The following is a 19,770-nucleotide window of genomic DNA, read 5'->3' on the forward strand; positions in this document are numbered from 1 at the left end:
GTATATGTTCGTGTGTGTGGGTTTGTCTGGGTAAATAGAATAGATGGCGGAGGAGGGAAATTTCTTGTCGGTCTCTTAAAGCCATTTGCTTATTTACATGAGCAGTATATATAGGTATGGGGTTTTTAATGTGAAAGCTATCAAATATGTCCTTGAGAAGTCGTATTTTGCCATTGAACTTTGAAGATTTTTGAGAATTCCGAAAAGAAGTCGATGAGTTTATTTTAATATTAAAGTCTTCAGAAGTGGAATTCTCTAACTCATTTGTGAGTAGATTAAATTAAAGTAGGTAGGACTTACTTTAATTTAATCTACTCAAAAAGTTAGGGACTAACGAAGTTAGGGACCGAAAGTATGAGTATTTAAATGTTAAGGATTTCCGTTGGTAACTCAAAGAACTAGTTAGAGAGTCCTACTGCTGTGAAGTTTTTGAAAATATATGATACCTCTAAAGGCAGATACTTCTGCTGCAGCAGAACTTAACCCTATATCGCAGAGCTTAACTTATTTAAATTAATTGCTACGAAATATTGGTGTTTGATATTATCTTTGTTTTTATACCCTCACCCATACAGCTACAGATACGGCCAAAACGTGCCTCATCGAAATAACGGTTTTAGACTCTAGGTCTCTTGGGACCAAATCCGTTTCAGAGCATTTCGAGTCGATGTAGAGATGTCCGTCTGTCTGTTTGTCAGGCTGGTGCGCACGGTAACTCTCGAGGGGAGAATCCGATTTGATTCAAACTTGGTTCATCGTAATATTATTGTCCAGCTCAGATCGAATTCGGAGATGGGCAATGTTGGTCCACTCCTTCTGGTACCTCTCTCACAAAATGTCAACATTTTCAAAGAAAATAATGAGAAAGAGAAGGTATGATCTGATTTTGCTCCAAATTTGCAAATATTGATATTTGCATTAGTGCTAGGTCAGGTGCGAAAATGGATAGTATCGGTTCACTCCATCAAGTACCTGCCACACAAACGGTCAAAATTTGGAATAATTCTGTCTTATAAAATCTGATGTAAGTGTCCGATTGTCTTCAAATTACACACATTACAATGTTTTTATTAACCCAAGGTCTGGTGCGAAGATGAAATATATTGGTGTACTCCTTCTGGTAGCTCCCCCACAAAGGGTCAAAATTTTGAATATTCATGAAGCTCATAAAACACGAAATTAACATCCGATTCCATACAGACTTGGCACATATCAGTATTTCCAACAACTCAAGATTTGTTATAAAGTTGGTAGAGAACGGACCATTCCTTCTGGTACCTTCCCCGCAAAGGGTTAAAACTTTGAATAACCATAACGACCATAAAATTCGAACTAAGCATCCGGTTCTCTTGAAATTACGCACGTTACAATATTTCTATTAGCCCAAGGTCTGGTGGGAAGATGGGATATATCGGTCCACTCCTTCTAGTACCTCCCCCACACGGGGTTCAAGATTAAAAAAAACAAGTTAAAAAGCAGTAAGTTCGGCCGGGCCGAACTTTTAATACCCTCCACCATTTACAACGAATTTGGAAATTTTCAAAAAATAAAATGTTTAAAAAATTCTGTTAAAATTTTAAAAATACCGAATATAGCCGTTATGTTGGGGTCTATACGACGTGGACATACATATGCATTGTTTGTCATAAGCCATTACCATATTCAAATTCGAAACTGGACCCGCACCGACAATTTTCTGTCACAGAACTTCAAATATCAAATTTTAAACAATTCCGGTTAATAATGTCGCTAAAATCATCAAAATACCGAACATAGCGAGGTGCCGTTATATGGGGGCAATACGAAGACGTGGACCTGCACAGACAATTTTCAGTCTTAGGGTGTAGAATCCATTTGGAACTTAAAATACCAAATTTGAAACAATTCCAGTGAATAATGTCGCTAAAATCATCAAAATACCGAATATAGGGAGGTACTGTTATATTGGGGCTATACGAGGACGTGGACCTGCAAAGACAATTTTCTGTCTTAGGGTGTAGTATCCATTTGGAACTTCAAATACCAGATTTGAAACAATTCCCGTGAATAATGTCGCTAAAATCATCGAAATACCGAATATCGGGAGGTACCGTTATATGGGGGCTATACGAAGACATAGACTTGCACAGATAATTTTCTATCTTAGGGTGTAGTATCCATTTGGAACTTAAAATACCAAATTTGAATCAATTCCGGTGAATAACGTCGCTAAAATCATCAAAATACCGAAAATCCGGAGGTACCGTTATATGGGAGCTATATGAAAACGTGGACCTACATGGCCCATTTACGAACTTAACCTGCCTACTGGAAAAATAAACATGTGTGCAAAATTTTAGCCATTTATCTCAATTTATTCGAAAGATAGCGTGATTACAACAGACAGACAGACGGACAGACAGACAGACAGACAGACAGACAGACGGACAGACAGACAGACAGACAGACAGACAGACGGACATCGCTAAATCGACTTAGAATTTTACGCTGATCAAGAATATATATACTTTGTTGGGTCTGACATGAGTATTTCGAGGAGTTACAAACGGAATGACAAAGTTAATATACCCTCCATAGTATGGTGGAGGGTATAAAAAAACAAAGCGCTCAAAGAAAGCGAAATAAGCATACAAATCCAGGCAGGCAGCAATATTTATATCATATTTATTTAGGTCCGATACGAAATGGACAATATTGGCCCATTCCTTCGGAACATTCTCCATAGGGGGTCAAGAATTTGGATAATCGTAACAGAAGTCAAAATAAATATAGGGTGAAATAAAAAAAAAACTGCAACAAAGTCGGACGCCATAATTTTTATATATTTTTTTTTAAATTTTATTGAATGAAAACAAAAAATGTCGGAAATAGTATCAAATTTTAGAATAAGTTCAGATTTCAGAAGTTCAGTGATCGAAACATTGGTATTTTTTAGTGCCAACCTTGCTTTCCAAAATACTCCACACACAATAGTCCAACGGAAGGGTATCCGCAGTTTTTGGTGGCCATTGTGTTCTGGAAATGAAGCAATGCACCTCATTTTGGCGCATGCTGAGTGCGATGGTGCTGAGTCCTGTTGGAATTTGGCACATACAACCAAATTAGGCCTGAAAATAAGTATGCCAAATTTGATCGAAATCGGTTCAGATATAGCTATAGCTCCCATATATATTGTTCATCCGATTTGTTATTTTTGTCCTCCGCAGCCGTAATATGCACTCTGTAACAACAATATTTGGGGAAATATATCAAATACAGCTCAGAAATATCGTTGCTAAATTTTATCGAGATCGGTTTAGATTTGGATATAGGTCCCATATATAACTTCGTCGGATTTACCTTTTATTCTACACCAAACGTCTAATATTTGCCCAAATGGGATGGAATTTAGCACATACGACCGAATTGAGTCTAGAAGCTAGTATGCCAAATTTGGTGAAGATCGGTTCAGATATACGTATAGCTCCATATATATTGTTCATCCGATTTGTTATATTTGTTACCCACAGCCGTAATATGCACTCCGTAACAACGATATTCAGGGAAATATGTCAAATACAGCTTAGAAATATCGTTGCCAAATTTTATCGAGATCGGTTCAGATTTGGATATATCAATCATATATATCTTTATCTGATTTCAAATTAATTTTGCACCAAGTGGGTAGTACAAGTTCGAATTTAAAAGATACAAATGCTTCGGCATATTTAGTCCTCTGAACTTTAAATTACCATTATAATCATAGCATGTATAATCGAATTCTCCCATAAAAACTTTTAATTGTTATGTGGAGCTCTACAAAATTAGCAAAGTGGTGTAGGGTATCATAAAGTCGGCCCCGCCCGCTAAAATAATTCCAGCAAATATTTCCATGCGTGAACTTTGAATTATTACGTTTGAAGTGACTATAGTAGTTTCCTTTTCGCTCCCATCAAACAATACAAAATCAACTCAATTAATTATGATCCAATAAATGCTAATTTATTTATTTAATAAAGTAATGAAAGCTAACAGCGGCAGGTAGTAACGCCATCCACTAAATCTAATTACCATCATCCATCATCATTCAATAAATAAATTTAATTACATTATTTATTAATAATAACGGCAAGCGGTACAACAACTAAAATAGACTACCAGACAATAATAACAATAATAATAATGAAAAATTCCGCATAATAATAATAAAAATGTCATAAATTCATAAATAATAACAATTGGCTGTTAAAGTAAAGAAGCGCAGAAAAATATATGAATTCAATAATTTCTTTTATCATTTTGCTATATCGAATGGACAATGCCAGGGAGATACACAGGTGGATGGGACAAAAAGAGAGAGAGAGAAAATCAAAGAGTATTTTCCAGGGACGTGGCCATAATACAGTTGATATTCCTCTCCCTGGAAATGTGAATAGTTTTACAGGTGTCCCACCCTCCCGCAAAAAAAGTTTATATATTCCAGGGCCTTGGAACTATGACAAACACATATTACAAATCCACTATTATAAAACCGTAAGCCTGAAATTCTCTAAATATATGAACGGATAACAATATACGGTACCATTTGTTTGCACGTTTCTTGTTGAGTGGTTCTTTGTCGGCACGCTAGTTTCAGGTGCGCTGATGATGACGATGTCGATGGCGGCAACTAAACAAAATATTACTCTATTAACAATTGATGATGATAACTACAACAACTAAATAAAAGAACCAAGTGGTGACTGACTAAACACTCAATTCAATTATCGTCATCCACATTTATTAACTTTATGACATTTGATGACATTCCGAACTATTTGTTTTCTCGGCTTTTTTTTTTGAGGTCTGATTACAACTCAAAAGCAAAAGGAGAAAATTAAACATTCTTTTGCAAATGATTGTAAATCTCAGATATATTATTGGATTTTGAAATATGAGTGCAAACGAAACGAATTTCAAAGGCCGTTTAAAAGAAAAGTAAACAAAGAGGATTAATTTATAACAAAATGACTTCTATGAGAAATAAAATGCAGAGGCAACGCAAAATGAACAAATGCTTAGCAGCGGTGCTCAAAACAGTGTTCTAGAACATGAAGAGAAAAAAGATATAATTTAAGAGAAAATTCAAATTAATGAACATCAGTCAGACAGAAGAATTAAAAAAGAAGAAGGGAAAACAGCAGCACTCTCTCATCACATAAAATAGAAAAATCACTCACCTGATTTAGTTAGATAAAGAGAAAATCAACGGTACACAGAGAGAGAGAGAGAGAGAGAGAGAGAGAGAGAGAGCGACGGTACACAGGAGAGCTTACAAATACAGAAAACGAATTGAACATAGATGGGAAAAATAATGAAAGAGAAATGCTTAAGAGAATTTAAGTATAACTTATTAATAATTTAATAATAATTAATAACTATAAAAAAATCAAAAAGTAAGTTGAAAATTATACGTACCTGTCTGCTTATTAAAGTTCCAATCATAACGGAACATCATAAAAGAGAAACAAACGCTAGCGTGAATTCTTGCCCATCTATGGAATTGGTAAATCCATAAACACAAAGGAGGGCAAAGATAATACGAAATCTTCAACCGATTCCGGGTTAATTGTGCACCAAATGGCCAATGTCTGTCCAAATGACCTAGAAGCAAGTACATCAAATTTTGTGAAAAAAAGGTTCAGATATAGCTATAGCTCCCTCGAATATGTTTCATCTGATTTGGTGTTTAAGTCCCTCACATTCGTAATATGCATTCGACAACAATGATATTTGGTACCAGTTTTCAGATACAGCTCAGAAGTAAGTGTTTATAATTTTATGAAGATCGGTTCAGACTTGGATAAATAGCTCCCATAAATAACTTTATCCGATTTCAATTTTTTTGTGCACCAAATAGCAAATATCAGCCTAAATGGACTGTATTTTAGCCTTTGCGATGAAATTAAGTCTAAAAGCAAGTGTCTAAATTTTGGTGAAAATCGGTTCAGATATAGCCATAGCTCCAACATAATACAATACGAAAGAAGAGAGAAAAAGGAACGATTAAACTATTTAAAACAAAACTATATTTAGGACCTAGTTCCTTTTGATAAAAAGAACGAGAAAGATTGATCCGCTTCGTAAACTGGATTATCCAACTCTACATGAGAATATTTGGAACAACTCTAGGTCAGTAAAAACTCTCGAATTTTTCTGAATACAGTGGTTCGAACACCGTAATTCCGGGAAAATATTATTTTTTGGGAGACGGACCCAGATACCCGGATATTTGACCTGAAAATCCGCCCCAAGACCCGGGGTTTTATAAAAAAACGCGATCCACAAATCCGATATGGACGCTATAGATATCATTTGAAAGCTAATGAAGATATCTATTCAACAGGTGGTAACATGATGGATGGAAGGATTGAAATCCTATCAAAATTATCGACTTTTTGGAACAGATTTTTATAAAAGAAAGAAAGAAAGAATCGAAAAAGTGCCCTTTTTGGGCGTACATAACATTTGTACCATAATTTAACGAACCAAAGTTTTTTCTAAATCTGATACTTCGATACTAACACCGGCGTTTTTCATACTAGAACATAAATTCAATGTGATGAACAGAAACGGGTCGACCGGGTTCAAAGACCCATATATCTACATCCAGGAAATGTGTTGTGGACTCCCATAATGGAGCCTCGTCGACTTTTTGTGGATTTTATAAATTCTGATCCAAAAACTCGGTAGTTTTGATATAACTCCCGAACCGTTTCCAAAAGTCATGTGATCTCTTATTGGATTGGTATTTTCATTTCAGCTTTCAATTGCCTGTATCGACTATATAGGTTTTGTAGATCCGTGTCTAATCCATCTTTCTGTTTAAATATCCGCGTATCCGGTCCGTCCCCAAAGAAAAAAATACTTTCCCGGCATCAGGGTAAAAATCTGAGAGATTTTACTAAACTAGAGTAAAGCCGAATTTTTCTGTGTTATTAGTATAAGTTGTGATTGACATAGCATAAGTTTGATTTATTGACAAATGGAGGCATGTCTAATAAATATTTATTTAATTATTGTTTAATAAAAGGTACTTCCAACATTTTGATGTCAAATACGTGAGTAACATTGACTTATGAAATTACCTAAATTGTTTCAAATTTCGTATTCAAAATTCATAATGGATACTACAGACTTTGACAAAACATTTCGTATAGACCCATATAACGGTACCTCCCGAAATTCGGTATTTTCATTATTTTAGCGACATTATTCACCGAAATTATTAAAATTTCGTATTCAAAGTTCGTAAAGAATACTAGAGCCTTTACCAAAAAAATTTCGTATGCAGGTCCATGTCTTCTTATAGCCACGATACCCCCTCAATTTGGTACTTTGGTGATATTAGCGACATTATTCACTGGAATTGTTTCAAATTTGGTATTTGAAGTTCGTAATGGATACTACAGCCTTTTAAAGAAAAATGTCTGTGTAGGTCCAGGTTTTGGTACAGTCCCGGTACCTCCCTTTATTCGGTATTTTGATGATTTTATCGACAAAATTCACCGGAATTTTTTCGAATTTCGTATTTAAAGATCTTAATGGATACTCCAGCCTATGACAAACAATTACTTATGCAGGTCCACGTCTTCGTATATCGGTTTTCGTTTAAGCGGTATTTTTCGGAATTTTTGAAAACTTAAGTTTTTTTTTTCAAATGGTGGAGGGTATTGAAAATTTGGCCTGGCCGAACTTAGTTGCTTTTCTGCTTGTCTTTAAGTTGTTTGGTTTTTTCTTTCACTTTGAATGCTATTCTACTAATTGCTTTTTCTACTTATTGTCTGTGTAAAAGCTCGCTGAACGTTTCCGTTTCGGCAAACGATTTTGATGCGATAGTTCAATCAAAAGGTTTGAACCAGATTGAGCGGAATTGAGATAGAAAATAACTAGATTTTACAACTCTACTCTCTATTTGGAACGTCTCTAGGTAGTGAACTATGAACAGGGGTGCTCAAGAAGAAATATCTCTTTTCAGTCAAATTTCTCTTTGCTTATTTAAATCAAGAACAAAACAGCGTTAAGTCATTATTTATACAAATATTTTTATCAATTTGCTTTATAAATTATTTTGGCAAACATTCGTGTTTAAAAACAATTAAATAGAACCGTAAAATATAAAGAAAAACAGAATATTAATTTTCTCTTAAATTACTTCTTTTTTCTCTTCATGTTCTAGAACACGGTTTTGAGCACCGCTGACTATGAACTAGTTTCCCGAACTTGAAATAATCAGTGAAATAAACTGGGTTTCACAACTCCACTCTTTTCTTTGTATAATCTCTCTATCTCGTTTGAACTAAAAAATTATTTAATTGTTATGTTTTGTATCCATTCTTTTGTACATAACATTAACTAGATTGCACGCATCACTCAAATATTTACATTGTTGCAATTCATTTCGTACTCATGCATGTTGAGTCTAACCCAAATAAGACAGTCCTTAAAAAAACCCAGGGTATTTAGTTATTGTATCATCTATCTACCAGCCAATTGATGCGGCGCATTTGATGTTAAAACCAAAACTGTTATACAAATGTTGCATTCAAAGCCCATATAAGCTGGGACAACAACAACCATATCAATGAGAATGCATGCAACTATAACAACAACAATATCTATTGACAATGGCGAGCATGTGGTTTATATAAAAATGAGTTAAATGGATTCAACAGCCAACTATTGTTTGATATAGCCTATAACAACTATTCCAATCAAAACATTATTCCAAACACTACCATCCACCCATCCAACCATCATGGCGTACAGATACTTGCAGGTATACATATGTGTTTACGAATGTTGTTGTTGTTGCTATTAGGGTTGATATGTTGAAAATATTGACAAATAAAAATGTATTTATCGTAAACAAATATTGTATGAATTCGATTATCAACAATGACTTCGAGGCCTATATTGTCGATACGATTAGATGTGCGTGCGTGCGTGTGTGAGAATATGTTTGATTGATTAACCATTGGTTGTAATGGCGGGAAAGGAAACCAGTTTGTTTTTTTCTTTTTTTAATGGATTCCATATTGGAGTCATTATGTCTGATAGGAAAAATGCACTCTTTCATGTGTTGTTGAACAAAAAACTATTTTAATGCGGAACGGAAATGGATGAAACATGGAAGTTAGATACATTTCATGACCGGGGAAACGAAGTGTTAGCTAAGGTTTGTTTAGGTGACCTTATTGTATCCGTTAGTTATTGTTATAAACGAGGAATGATATTTATAATAGTTTTAAAAAACAAGTGAAGAAGCAGCTAGGTTTGGCCGGGTCGAACTTTAAATACCCTTCACCATTTGGAATGAATTCGAAATTTAAAAAAAAAATAATAATAATAAACAAATTCGTTAAAAATTCTGTTAAAATCTTAAAAATACCGTATATAGGAAGTCGCCGTTATATTTTGGTCTAAACGAAGACGTGGACCTGCACAGGGAAATTTGTCACAGGCCATTACCATATTCAAATACGAAACTTGAAAAAAATCGGTGAATAATGTAGCTGAAATCATCAAAATACCGAATATAGGGAGGTGCCGGTATATGGAGGCTATACAAAGACCTGGACCTGCATAGACATAGATATTCATGTCACGGGCTGTGGTACCTATTAGGAACTTCAAGTACAACAGAGGGATGGAAAAATATGGCTATTGTAATTACGTTAGAGTTACAACGAATAAAGATAGGAAGCTAAAATGTTGCATAGATCAGTTCGAAGATGGGCTATATCGGTCCACGATATCGAATAGCCCCCATATAACGGTACCCCCACATATTCGATATTTTGACGTTTTTGGGGGCATTATTCACCGGAATTGTTTGAAATTTCATATTTAAAATTCGTAATGGGTTCTACAGCCTATGCCAAAAATTGCGTACGCAGGCCTACGTCTTCGTATAGCCTCCATATAACGGTACCTCGGTATTTTCGGCATTTTGATGATTTTAGTGACATTATTCACCGGAGTTGCTTCAAATTTCGTATTTAGAGTTCGTAATGGGAACATCAGTGTATGACAGAAAATTGCCTATGCAGGTCTAGGTCTTCGTATATGCTCCTTTATCAGTACCTACATATATGCGATATTTTGGTACAAAATTAACCGAAATTGTTTCAAATTTCGTATTTGATTTGATGATTTTAGCAACATTATTTACCTGATTTTTTTCAAGGTTTGCATTTGAATATTCTAATGGCTTAGTTGGCGTTCCTTTTGCAGAATAGTTTGTTGAAATAGTTAGATTCGAATTGTCAAAACTGTTGTGGCTGTGATTAAGTATTTAAGGACGAGACTAAGTGGGAGAAGAATCGAGAAACGAAAAAAATTGAATCGTGTCGACAAATGGACCAAAGGTGTTACATGGAGTATGGGAACTACTTAAACTAAAGGTGTTAGATGAACTATGTAAACTACAGGATCCATATGACCCACACGAACTATATGTACTAAAGAAACTATTCGAGCTACAGGAACTACAGGGTGAGTTAAAAAACTGAAGCAAAGCCAAATGCCATAATTTTAACCAATTGGTCACCTTTGGCACGAATTATGGCCTTCAAATGGCCAATGAAACCATCACACGCTGCCCGAATGTTGCTCTGTGGTATTTTGCGTCATTCCCGGCGAAGCGCTTGCTTGAGTTGATCGACTCTCTGGTATTTTTTAATGCCAACCTTGCTTTCCAAAATACTCCAGACACAATAGTCCAACAGATTGGTATCCGGAAATTTTGGTGGCCATTGTGCTCTGGAAATGAAGCGAGGAACCTTATTTTGTAACCATTCTTGGGTGGAGCGTGCTTGGTGCGATGGTGCTGAGTCCTGTTGGAATGTCCAAGGTCTGCGGCCAAAATGTTTGCGTGCCCTCCAGAATATTTTCGCGATAATATTAGGCATTTTTCTGATGCAACGGTCGATTAATACAAGCGGAGAGCGACCATTGGCTGTTATGGCGGCCCACACCATCACTATAGCCGGCGCTTGAGTTCTAGTGGATAACCGAAGGAGCACATTTTCAGCTGACCTCTTTGGCAAGTAAACACGATCATTTTGTTTGTTTACAAACAGCTGGGCAACGAATGTTTTCTCATCGGAGAAAACCAAATTCGGCATTTCACCACTTTCGGCCAAGCGAAGCAACTCTTTAGCTCTTTTCAGTCTATTTTCTTTCTGTTGAGGTGTAAGTTCTTGCACTTTTTGGAATTTCAATGGCTTTACCCCAAGATCATTTTTCAATATTTGCCGAGCTAACAAGCCATTTTTCATACACTGTGACGCATGTTTCGATCAAGTCGCTTCCTTACTTTTCGAACCATTTGTGCTGATGTTGCTGTTTTCTTTCGTCCACTTCTTTGACGTCGGGCTACGCTACCAGTATCACGGTAAGGAGCAATGGTACGAGACACAAAAGATTTATTCACATTTAAATGCTGAAGTGCTCTAACGATAGCCACTTGTGGTTTTCCAGCCAACTATCACGCTTGAATTCTATCACGAAAAACATTTTTTTCTGGAAAATTCTCACCAACGTGCTTTTGTACGCTAGTAAACAATATAAAAAGCTGTCACTGGAATAATTTTAACAGCCGTCGGACGAGTGTCTTAGAAATGACAGCAGTCTGAATTTGGTTGCAGTTTTTTCTCACCCTGTATATGAACTACAGGAACTATGGGAACTACATGAACTATGTTAACGTAGCGATATGAACTTGCGGAAGAGAATTTTATAAATAGTCGTCATCGAACCTAAGTTTAAGTTTATAAAGCCTGAAATTCAGGAATAACACATTCAGTTACGGATTGTAAATGTAGATGTCGTTATGTTCCAAAGTTAGTCTACAAACCACCGGCTTTATAAGAATTCCATTATTTCACATTCTGTGTCAATTTATGTCAAGGTTCTGAATATTTTTTTATGGGATTATAAATACTCCACCTGACGCTTAACCACAAGTTGTTTCTCTTTCTCCTCTCTTCCTGTCTTGCATTATTATTTGCCATTTTTTATATTCACATTCTTGTAAATGTTGCCATGTGAGACTGAGCGTTGGTTCTCTTTCTTTGCCATGGTGTAATAATAAATGATATGTAAATATTTTTTACACCTTACGAAGAAACAAAACGAACTTAATTATTTTACTATTTATTTTGTTTAGACAGAACTAGACAATTAAATGAAGCAAACAATGAACGAGTGATGAACAAACAATATCATCAGATACCCATATCTAAAAGCATCGCTCTCACTAATACCCATATTTAGTGCTGGAGACTATTTCAAGATCTTTTCTTTTTCTAATCAACGCTAGTTTTGACGACATTCTCCATGGCATGGAAGAAGAAAAGATAAGATAGATCAGGTGAATTCTATTTTTTTTTTATTTTTCGTATCATCTAGAAATTTTTGAGATTTAATACCGGGTATTTGTTGCCAGTTTGGAAAGTTACGCACGCAGCGTTGGCGGCGTCTCTCAACAAATATTACGACAAAAAAAGCGACAGATGATTTTGCAATATTAGGCAGTTTTATGCTTAACTTCACACAATCTAATTTTAAAATGTTGGATGGTTTTCTTTTATCTGAAATTTTGTTTGGAATAGTTTTAGGGATTGCGATGTGAGTTAAGAGGGGGATGAAAATTAAAGACAACCTAGCTAACAACAACTTTTACATGTCCCCTGAAAATAGATATGCTTTATATGCCTCCTATGAATTCAAGATCTTTTATTGGAGTTCTATGGATGGAGGACCATATACATGCCTTCCATGGAAAGAAGTTCAGAGGTCGTTTGAATATTTGATTTATACTTGAAGTCTGTTGCTTAAAGATTTTTTTTACGGGTCCAAAAAGATATATAAAAAAATTCCAATCTTAATCGCCATCTCTATTACCCATAACCCCATCCAAAAAAAAAAAAAAAAAAAAACACTTCCACGATTTTTTTGGTGAAGATATAAATAAAGCGAAATATTCAACTTATCTATGAACCGTAGGGTTTGGTGTTTTTTTGTTTGAATATTTGTTGTAGAATGAAAAAAAAAAAAAACAAACTCAAATATAATAAAATGGGTTTGTTGGTACGGGGTTTATGGTGGGTGGTTGGTTACTTGCTCGCATGGTACCCATAAGGCCTGCTGTTAATATCTCTTTTGTATGTGAAGGCAATTAAAGTTCATGTTTAATTGTGTATATATATTTCTTTTCTACTTTTTTTTGGGCAATTCTTTTTTTCTTTTGTACTTTTTTTTTGTTATTTATGTTTGTGATAAACAAAACGCATGCAAGAAATTAAGGTGTGAACAATTTTTTATTATTGTGTCACTCAGTCAAGTTTAATTTTAATTTAATTGTTCGTTCTGTTTTATTTTTTTTTCGTCTTGATATTGCTCGTGTTTTGTTGTTGTTGTTGTTGTTTTTGTAGATTTTTGAAGGTTATTGTTGACTCATATGAATGGAGTGGGTGTAATATTTAATCATAGGTATTTTTTTTTAAATAAATTTAAAGGAAAATGCGAAAATTAAATAAATATATATGGCGCCCAACGTTTTACTCCCAAATTGAACTCGAAATTTTTACTTTCTTTTGAACCGTTCCCATTATTGGTATATTTTGAAATAGTTTAAAATTAAACTTCGGAAATTCACAAAAAAAAAACAACAAAAAAACAATAAGGAAAAGTCAAAATTTTGTCGGCGCCGACTATATGATATCCTACAGAGCTTCCTTAACAAAAGAATTTATTTGGAAATTCACAAAAAAAAACAACAAAAAAACAATAAGGAAAAGTCAAAATTTTGTCGGCGCCGACTATATGATATCCTACAGAGCTTCCTTAACAAAAGAATTTATTTGGAGTAATCATACCACCTATCAACATTTGGCTTTAGAGCAGTTATAATTTGGGAACTAATACGGGTGAGATGAAAAAACTGCAACCAAATTCAGACTGATGCCATTTCTAAGCCACTCGTCCGACAGCTGTTAAAATTATTCCAGTGACAGCTCATGATATTGTTTACAAGCGTACAAAAGCATTTTGGAGAGAATTTTCCAGAAAAAAGTTATGCGTAATGGAATTCAAGCGTGATAGTGTGATTTCTTTATATTTGGCTGGAAAACCACAAGTGGCTATTGTTAGAGCACTCCAGCATTTAAATGTTAATAAATCTTTTGTAACGAGCGATTTATTCACATTTAAATGCTCTTCGGCAAATATTGAAAAATGTAAAGCCATTGAAATTCCAAAAAGTGCAAGAACTTACACCGCAACAGAAAGAAAATAGACTCAAAAGAACCAAAAAGTTGCTTCGCTTGGCCGAAAGTGGTGAACTGTCGAATTTGGTTTTCTCCGATGAGAAAACATTCGTTGTCCAACAGTTTGTAAAAAAAAAACAAAATGATAGGGTTTACTTGCTAATGAGGTCAGCTGTACCTTCGGTTGGCCACCAGAACTCAAGCGCCGGCCATGGTGATGGTGTGGGCCGTCATAACAGCTCGTGTTAATCGACCTTGGCATCAGAATAAATGCCGAAAATTATCGCAAAAATATTCTGGAGGGTGTATTAAAGCCTTGGGCTTGCAAATATTCTGGCCGCAGACCTTGGACACCCCAACAGGACTCAGCACCATCGCACGCGCCACCGAAGAATGGTTACAAAATGAGGTTTCTCGCTTCATTTCCAGCGCACAATGGCCACCAAAAATCTCCGGATACCAATCCGTTGGACTATTTTGTCTGGAGTATTTTGGAAAGCAAGGTTGGCACTAAAAAATACCAAAGTGTCGATCACCTTAAGCAAGCGCTTCGCCTGGAATGGACCAAAATACCGCATTTAAAAAAAAAAATGAAAAATGGTGGCGTTTGACTTTGTTGCAGTTTTTTTTATTTCACCCTGTATATCTGAACCGAATTTTCATTAAATTTGACGTACTGGCTTCTAGACTTAATTCGGTAGGTCGTGCCAAAATGCACTCCATTTTTGCTGATATTAGCCATTATTTGCACAATAAACCTGAATTTGGATTAACGATATATAAATATGTTAATAAAAAATAAAAAAAAGGTATTTCCGAGCTCTATAAGATATCTAGTACCAAATATCATTCTTTTGGAGTGCATATTACGAATGTGAGGGTCTAAAACACCATATCGGATGAAATATATATATAAGGAAGGTATAGCTACATCTGAACCGATTTCCAATTTTTATCTATTTGCTTCTAGACTGAATTCGGTGGGATGTGCCAAAATTCAGGTCATTTGGACTGATATTGGCCATTTGGTGGTCAATTAACCCATTCATATTCAGAATAAATTGTAGAAGTGGCGCCCAACGTGCGATTTATGGAGTCTTTTCGATTGTATATTTTCCTTTTGATTGTATATTTGAAAAATTGCTTATGACTAGGTTTGATGACGTTTCCCAAGAAATGATTTTGATAGAATTCGGGAATAAAGTGTCTCAGTGTAATAAAAATGGCACCCAACTTAAATATTTTTTTATTGTTTTTAATAACTTCAAAGCACTTTTTATCGGCATAAGATTGAATCTTATTAGTTTTTGAGAAAATATGCAATGAAACCAAACAGATATAATTTCATTGAGTCCAAATGGATACAATTTCTATAAGGTTTTGTGAAAAATTGGAAAATAATTTGAAACAAAGTTATCAAGCATATGAATTTTGAAAATGGCGCCCAAATGGATTTATTTTTGTACTGAATTTGGGCGCCCAATTAATATATACGTGTTGGTAGCTCTAATGACTTTTACTTCACTGTCTATCTTAAAATGTCCAAATAAGTTTGTTAAAATAGGCTAGGGATAATCAACCGGCTAAAAGGAATTAATCTAGTAGAAAATGGCGCCCAACGTGGATGTATTTTCCTATTAATTGATGTCCAACTGAAATATATTTTTGGTTATCTCTAATGATTTTTATCACACTGTCCATCTTCCATGACCAATTAACTGTGAAAGGCCGGTAGAAATAGAATAAACGACTTGTAAAGAAAATGGCGCACAACATGAATGTACTTTTCTACAGAATGACGCTCAACTGCAAAAAATTGGTTAGCTCAAGTCTTTTTTATGTTCAAGGAACCTAGTAAGAAGGTTAGAGATAGAAATAAAGTCTAAAAGAAACTACTCCAGAAAAATGGCGCCCAACATGGATATAGTTTCGTTAAGTTTTCTGTTTTAAATAATTTGAAACAAAGCTATTAGCCACAGTTAAATTGCTCTCAGACCAGCGTCTTCTTTCAAATTCTTTCACAATTTTTATTTATTATGTTCTGGCTTAGCTCCTCATTTGATATAAATCCTGTTTTCCCATTCGTAGTATGGCCTCGTCCTTTCGTGGGCTTCCCTGAAAAATTTTCTTGATGTCAATGTCTATACAAATATTGAAGTGATAAAATTGCATGAAGCTTTTATTTCAAGTATTTTCAATTTCCAAAATTAAATAAATCATAAAAATATTTAATTTTGCCCAAATTCAAATATCTAATTCCCTCCTTTCCCTTTTCTCTATTTTTCAGGTAAAACCCGCACCAAGGATAAATATCGCGTTGTCTACACCGACTTTCAGCGTTTGGAATTGGAAAAAGAGTACTGTACATCACGCTACATCACCATACGACGCAAAACCGAATTGGCCCAGACGCTATCGCTGTCAGAGCGTCAGGTGAAGATATGGTTTCAAAATCGTCGCGCCAAGGAACGCAAACAAAACAAGAAAGTCAGTGAGCCCAGCATTGGCGGTGTCCAGCATCCCGACTATGCCAATTTGATGGATACAAAACCGAAACTGGAACCCGGTATACATTTGCAACATTCCCTGCATTCGATGGCAGCCATGGGTATGCCAGCAATGCGTTTACATCCACATTTGCATGGGCATCATCATTTGGCTGTGAGTGCTGCCCATTCACATCAATTGCATCAATCGCCGCATGCCCAGATATCAGCGGCTGTGGGTAGCCTATCGATGTGACAACCTTATGCGACAAGCTTAGATGGCGGCAGCCTAGTTTGCCCAAATAGCAATAATCATAATTTTATTAATAATCAGAGCAGCAGCAGCAGCAACAACAACAATAGTAGCGGCAGCATCCACCATGGAGGTGATGAGGAACAAAGTATTTTGCATGATCTAGCAGCTGTGGCGTTGGGCGCCGATGATGTTGAAAGTGCATTGGCCGTTGTGGCGGCAGCTGCTGCTGTCACTGGCGCCGACGGCAATGACAATGTTAATGGTGACAGTACCGTCGGCGGCGTTGGCGGCCATGAATCAGCATCATGTCTAGCATGCAATAATCCAACCTGCCCTAGTGAATTATTATTACCACTTGGCCCATCGCACTGCCACACAGCTTAGATATAAAGCACAGGAGAGAATCACACCTGCACCCAGCCACAGCCACAGTGACGATTGGTCAATATCCTAACAGGGTTATATAAAATTTAATGTCTAGTTTTAGTGTTTATTTTTTGTTAGTTTTTAAGTTCCCCATAGAGTTGGGTGGCACCCCGATAACACCTTGTGGCCGATAATGCAAGTGTATGCGTGTGCGTGAGAGTGGGAATGTAATCATTTTGTCTGTATGTGTAAATAGTTGTTATTTTAGTATGTCAACTGCAGTTGAATATTGCACGTGTTGTCTTTTGTGATTGTATATTCCAACTGTTGTTGAGACGTACTAATTTATCGTCCCCCTCCCCCCCATCTCCCTACTTTTCCCTGAAAACCCTTTGTGTGGTTACATTCCTTCTCCTGCACACACCTTGCATTTTTGGCAATGTGTTATGTTTTTGGCCATCTCTTCTCCTCACCACCCCCAATCCCCCTTTATATTAAGTAAAAACCATTTATGTGTTTTTTTATTATTATTGTTTTTTTGTTTTGAGTTTTTTTATTTTTAGTTTTTTTTTTTGAGTTATTTTTATTTAATTTTTTGTCATCATAATATTGAACAAGAAAAAAACAAATAATTAAGCTAATATTAAGTTTACTACTACTACTACTATGCCTTACAACGCACACACACACACCCATACATAGAGAGAGAAATATCAAACATTTGTAGCCGTCCTTTAAAAAAAAAAAAAACAAAAGAGATCACAAGAAACCACAACTCGTAAGATTAAGTTAAAAAAACTAAATAATATTAAATTAAAAAGGGGGCGTAAAGGGTTATAGGCGACGAAATCGTTTTCTACTACCTCCCACAAATGGTTAGGTTTTGAAATTCCATTTGGTTTTCCTTTAACTATTCCAATTGGGAAATTTAAATTTCAAATCGATAGCTTACAACCCAAAACGCCTCCCACCCCTCTTTGTAATTATAAGTGAGAAAAAAACCAACAACATCAATTAACGAATTTTTGTTCAATACTGTGCAATTATCTATAACTACAACACACTTCTACCCCCACCCCCCCTCACTTACTTATCTTATGTAAATATGACCCCTCCCAGAACACAAATGAATTTCTAGTTTCTATTTCTACTATTTATGTGGTCATTCTTTATTTTTTAATTTTTAAATATAGCCTATATTTAATTAACGTTTATTACTTATTAAATAATAAGAAACAAATTAGCAACAACAACAAAAATATTTCTCTAATTTAGTTAAAATTAAATAAAATAATAATTAAAATTAAAATTATAATAAAAAAGCTTAAAGACAAAATAAATCTACTACTTATAATAAAAAATAAAAAACCAAATTGTGTATAAAATATTTTTTTAAAGATGGAAGGAATTTATTGACTCACAGGAAAAGTGCAGGTGGTAGAACATCACATCGAGAACATTCATCGCACATGCATGAATTCGACAAATTGCATATGTAATTTTGTAAGTTTGCCGACAGATGTATACCCTCAGTCAATGTTCGATTATTTAAATATATTTTGATTTCTGTTATGATTATTTAAATGTTTGACCCCCTAATGGAGTAGGTTGCTGAAGAAATGGCCAATATTCTCCCTTTCGTATCATACCTAAATAAGTCTATATCTATAGAAGAGGAAAATGTTTGTATGTTTGTAATTTATGGACTTGAAAACCGCTGCACAGATTTTCCTGAAAAATTTCAAGCGTACTACAAGATCGCCTAAAAGTAATATAGACTTCAATAAATTTTTGAATTTCTACTAGGATCTGGAGATATAGCATCAGAATCGGAGGTAGTTCCCAAAAATTTAGATTTTATACGCACATATCCATTGATCAATTACAGATGCAGTCTCCAAATTTGGAATGTTTAACGGAATTTGGAAAAAAAATAAATTTGCCAAATTACATTGAAATCGGTTCATATTTGGATATAGCTCGCATATATATATATTTACGGCCGATTTCACAAATTTGATGCACCGCGTGTCCGATTCCAATGAAATTCGGAAAAAAAACGAAATTTGGTACTGCAAAAAATTTTCAAATTATTATTTTGTATAGTATTTTGTTTCTGCAAAATGGTCAGGCTTAATCCCTTTATTGTTGTTTTTATAAAAACAACGTGTTAATTAGTGGAAAATGATGTTAATATTTACCAGGGGGTAAGGCAGGGAATTCCTAGGTTTCGGAAAGAGCCACCAATCCTCATCAGTTCCCTTGTTTCTTTTTTTTTGTCTGGGATATTATCCCCAGAAATTATTTTAAAATAAAGTGCGGTTGTAAGATTTAGAAGATTTTCCAAAAGAATTTTAGTTTTATTTGATTC

General features: G+C 35.1%; 1 protein-coding gene across 1 annotated transcript in view; it reads left to right on the forward strand.

Annotated features, from left to right (window-relative positions):
- The window catches only part of LOC101896878 (homeotic protein caudal), a 59,805-nt gene extending 41,147 nt beyond the window's left edge, over positions 1-18,658 (forward strand). The window contains exon 2 of the mRNA XM_005182737.4: positions 16,579-18,658. Coding sequence (XP_005182794.1) covers positions 16,579-17,033 — 455 coding nt within the window. The 3' untranslated portion in view covers positions 17,034-18,658. The remainder of the gene's footprint in view (positions 1-16,578) is intronic.
- Positions 18,659-19,770: the final 1,112 nt, after the last annotated feature.

The sequence above is a fragment of the Musca domestica genome, unplaced genomic scaffold (genome assembly GCF_030504385.1).
Source record: "Musca domestica strain aabys unplaced genomic scaffold, Musca_domestica.polishedcontigs.V.1.1 3, whole genome shotgun sequence".
Classification (NCBI taxonomy): Eukaryota; Metazoa; Arthropoda; class Insecta; order Diptera; family Muscidae; genus Musca; species Musca domestica.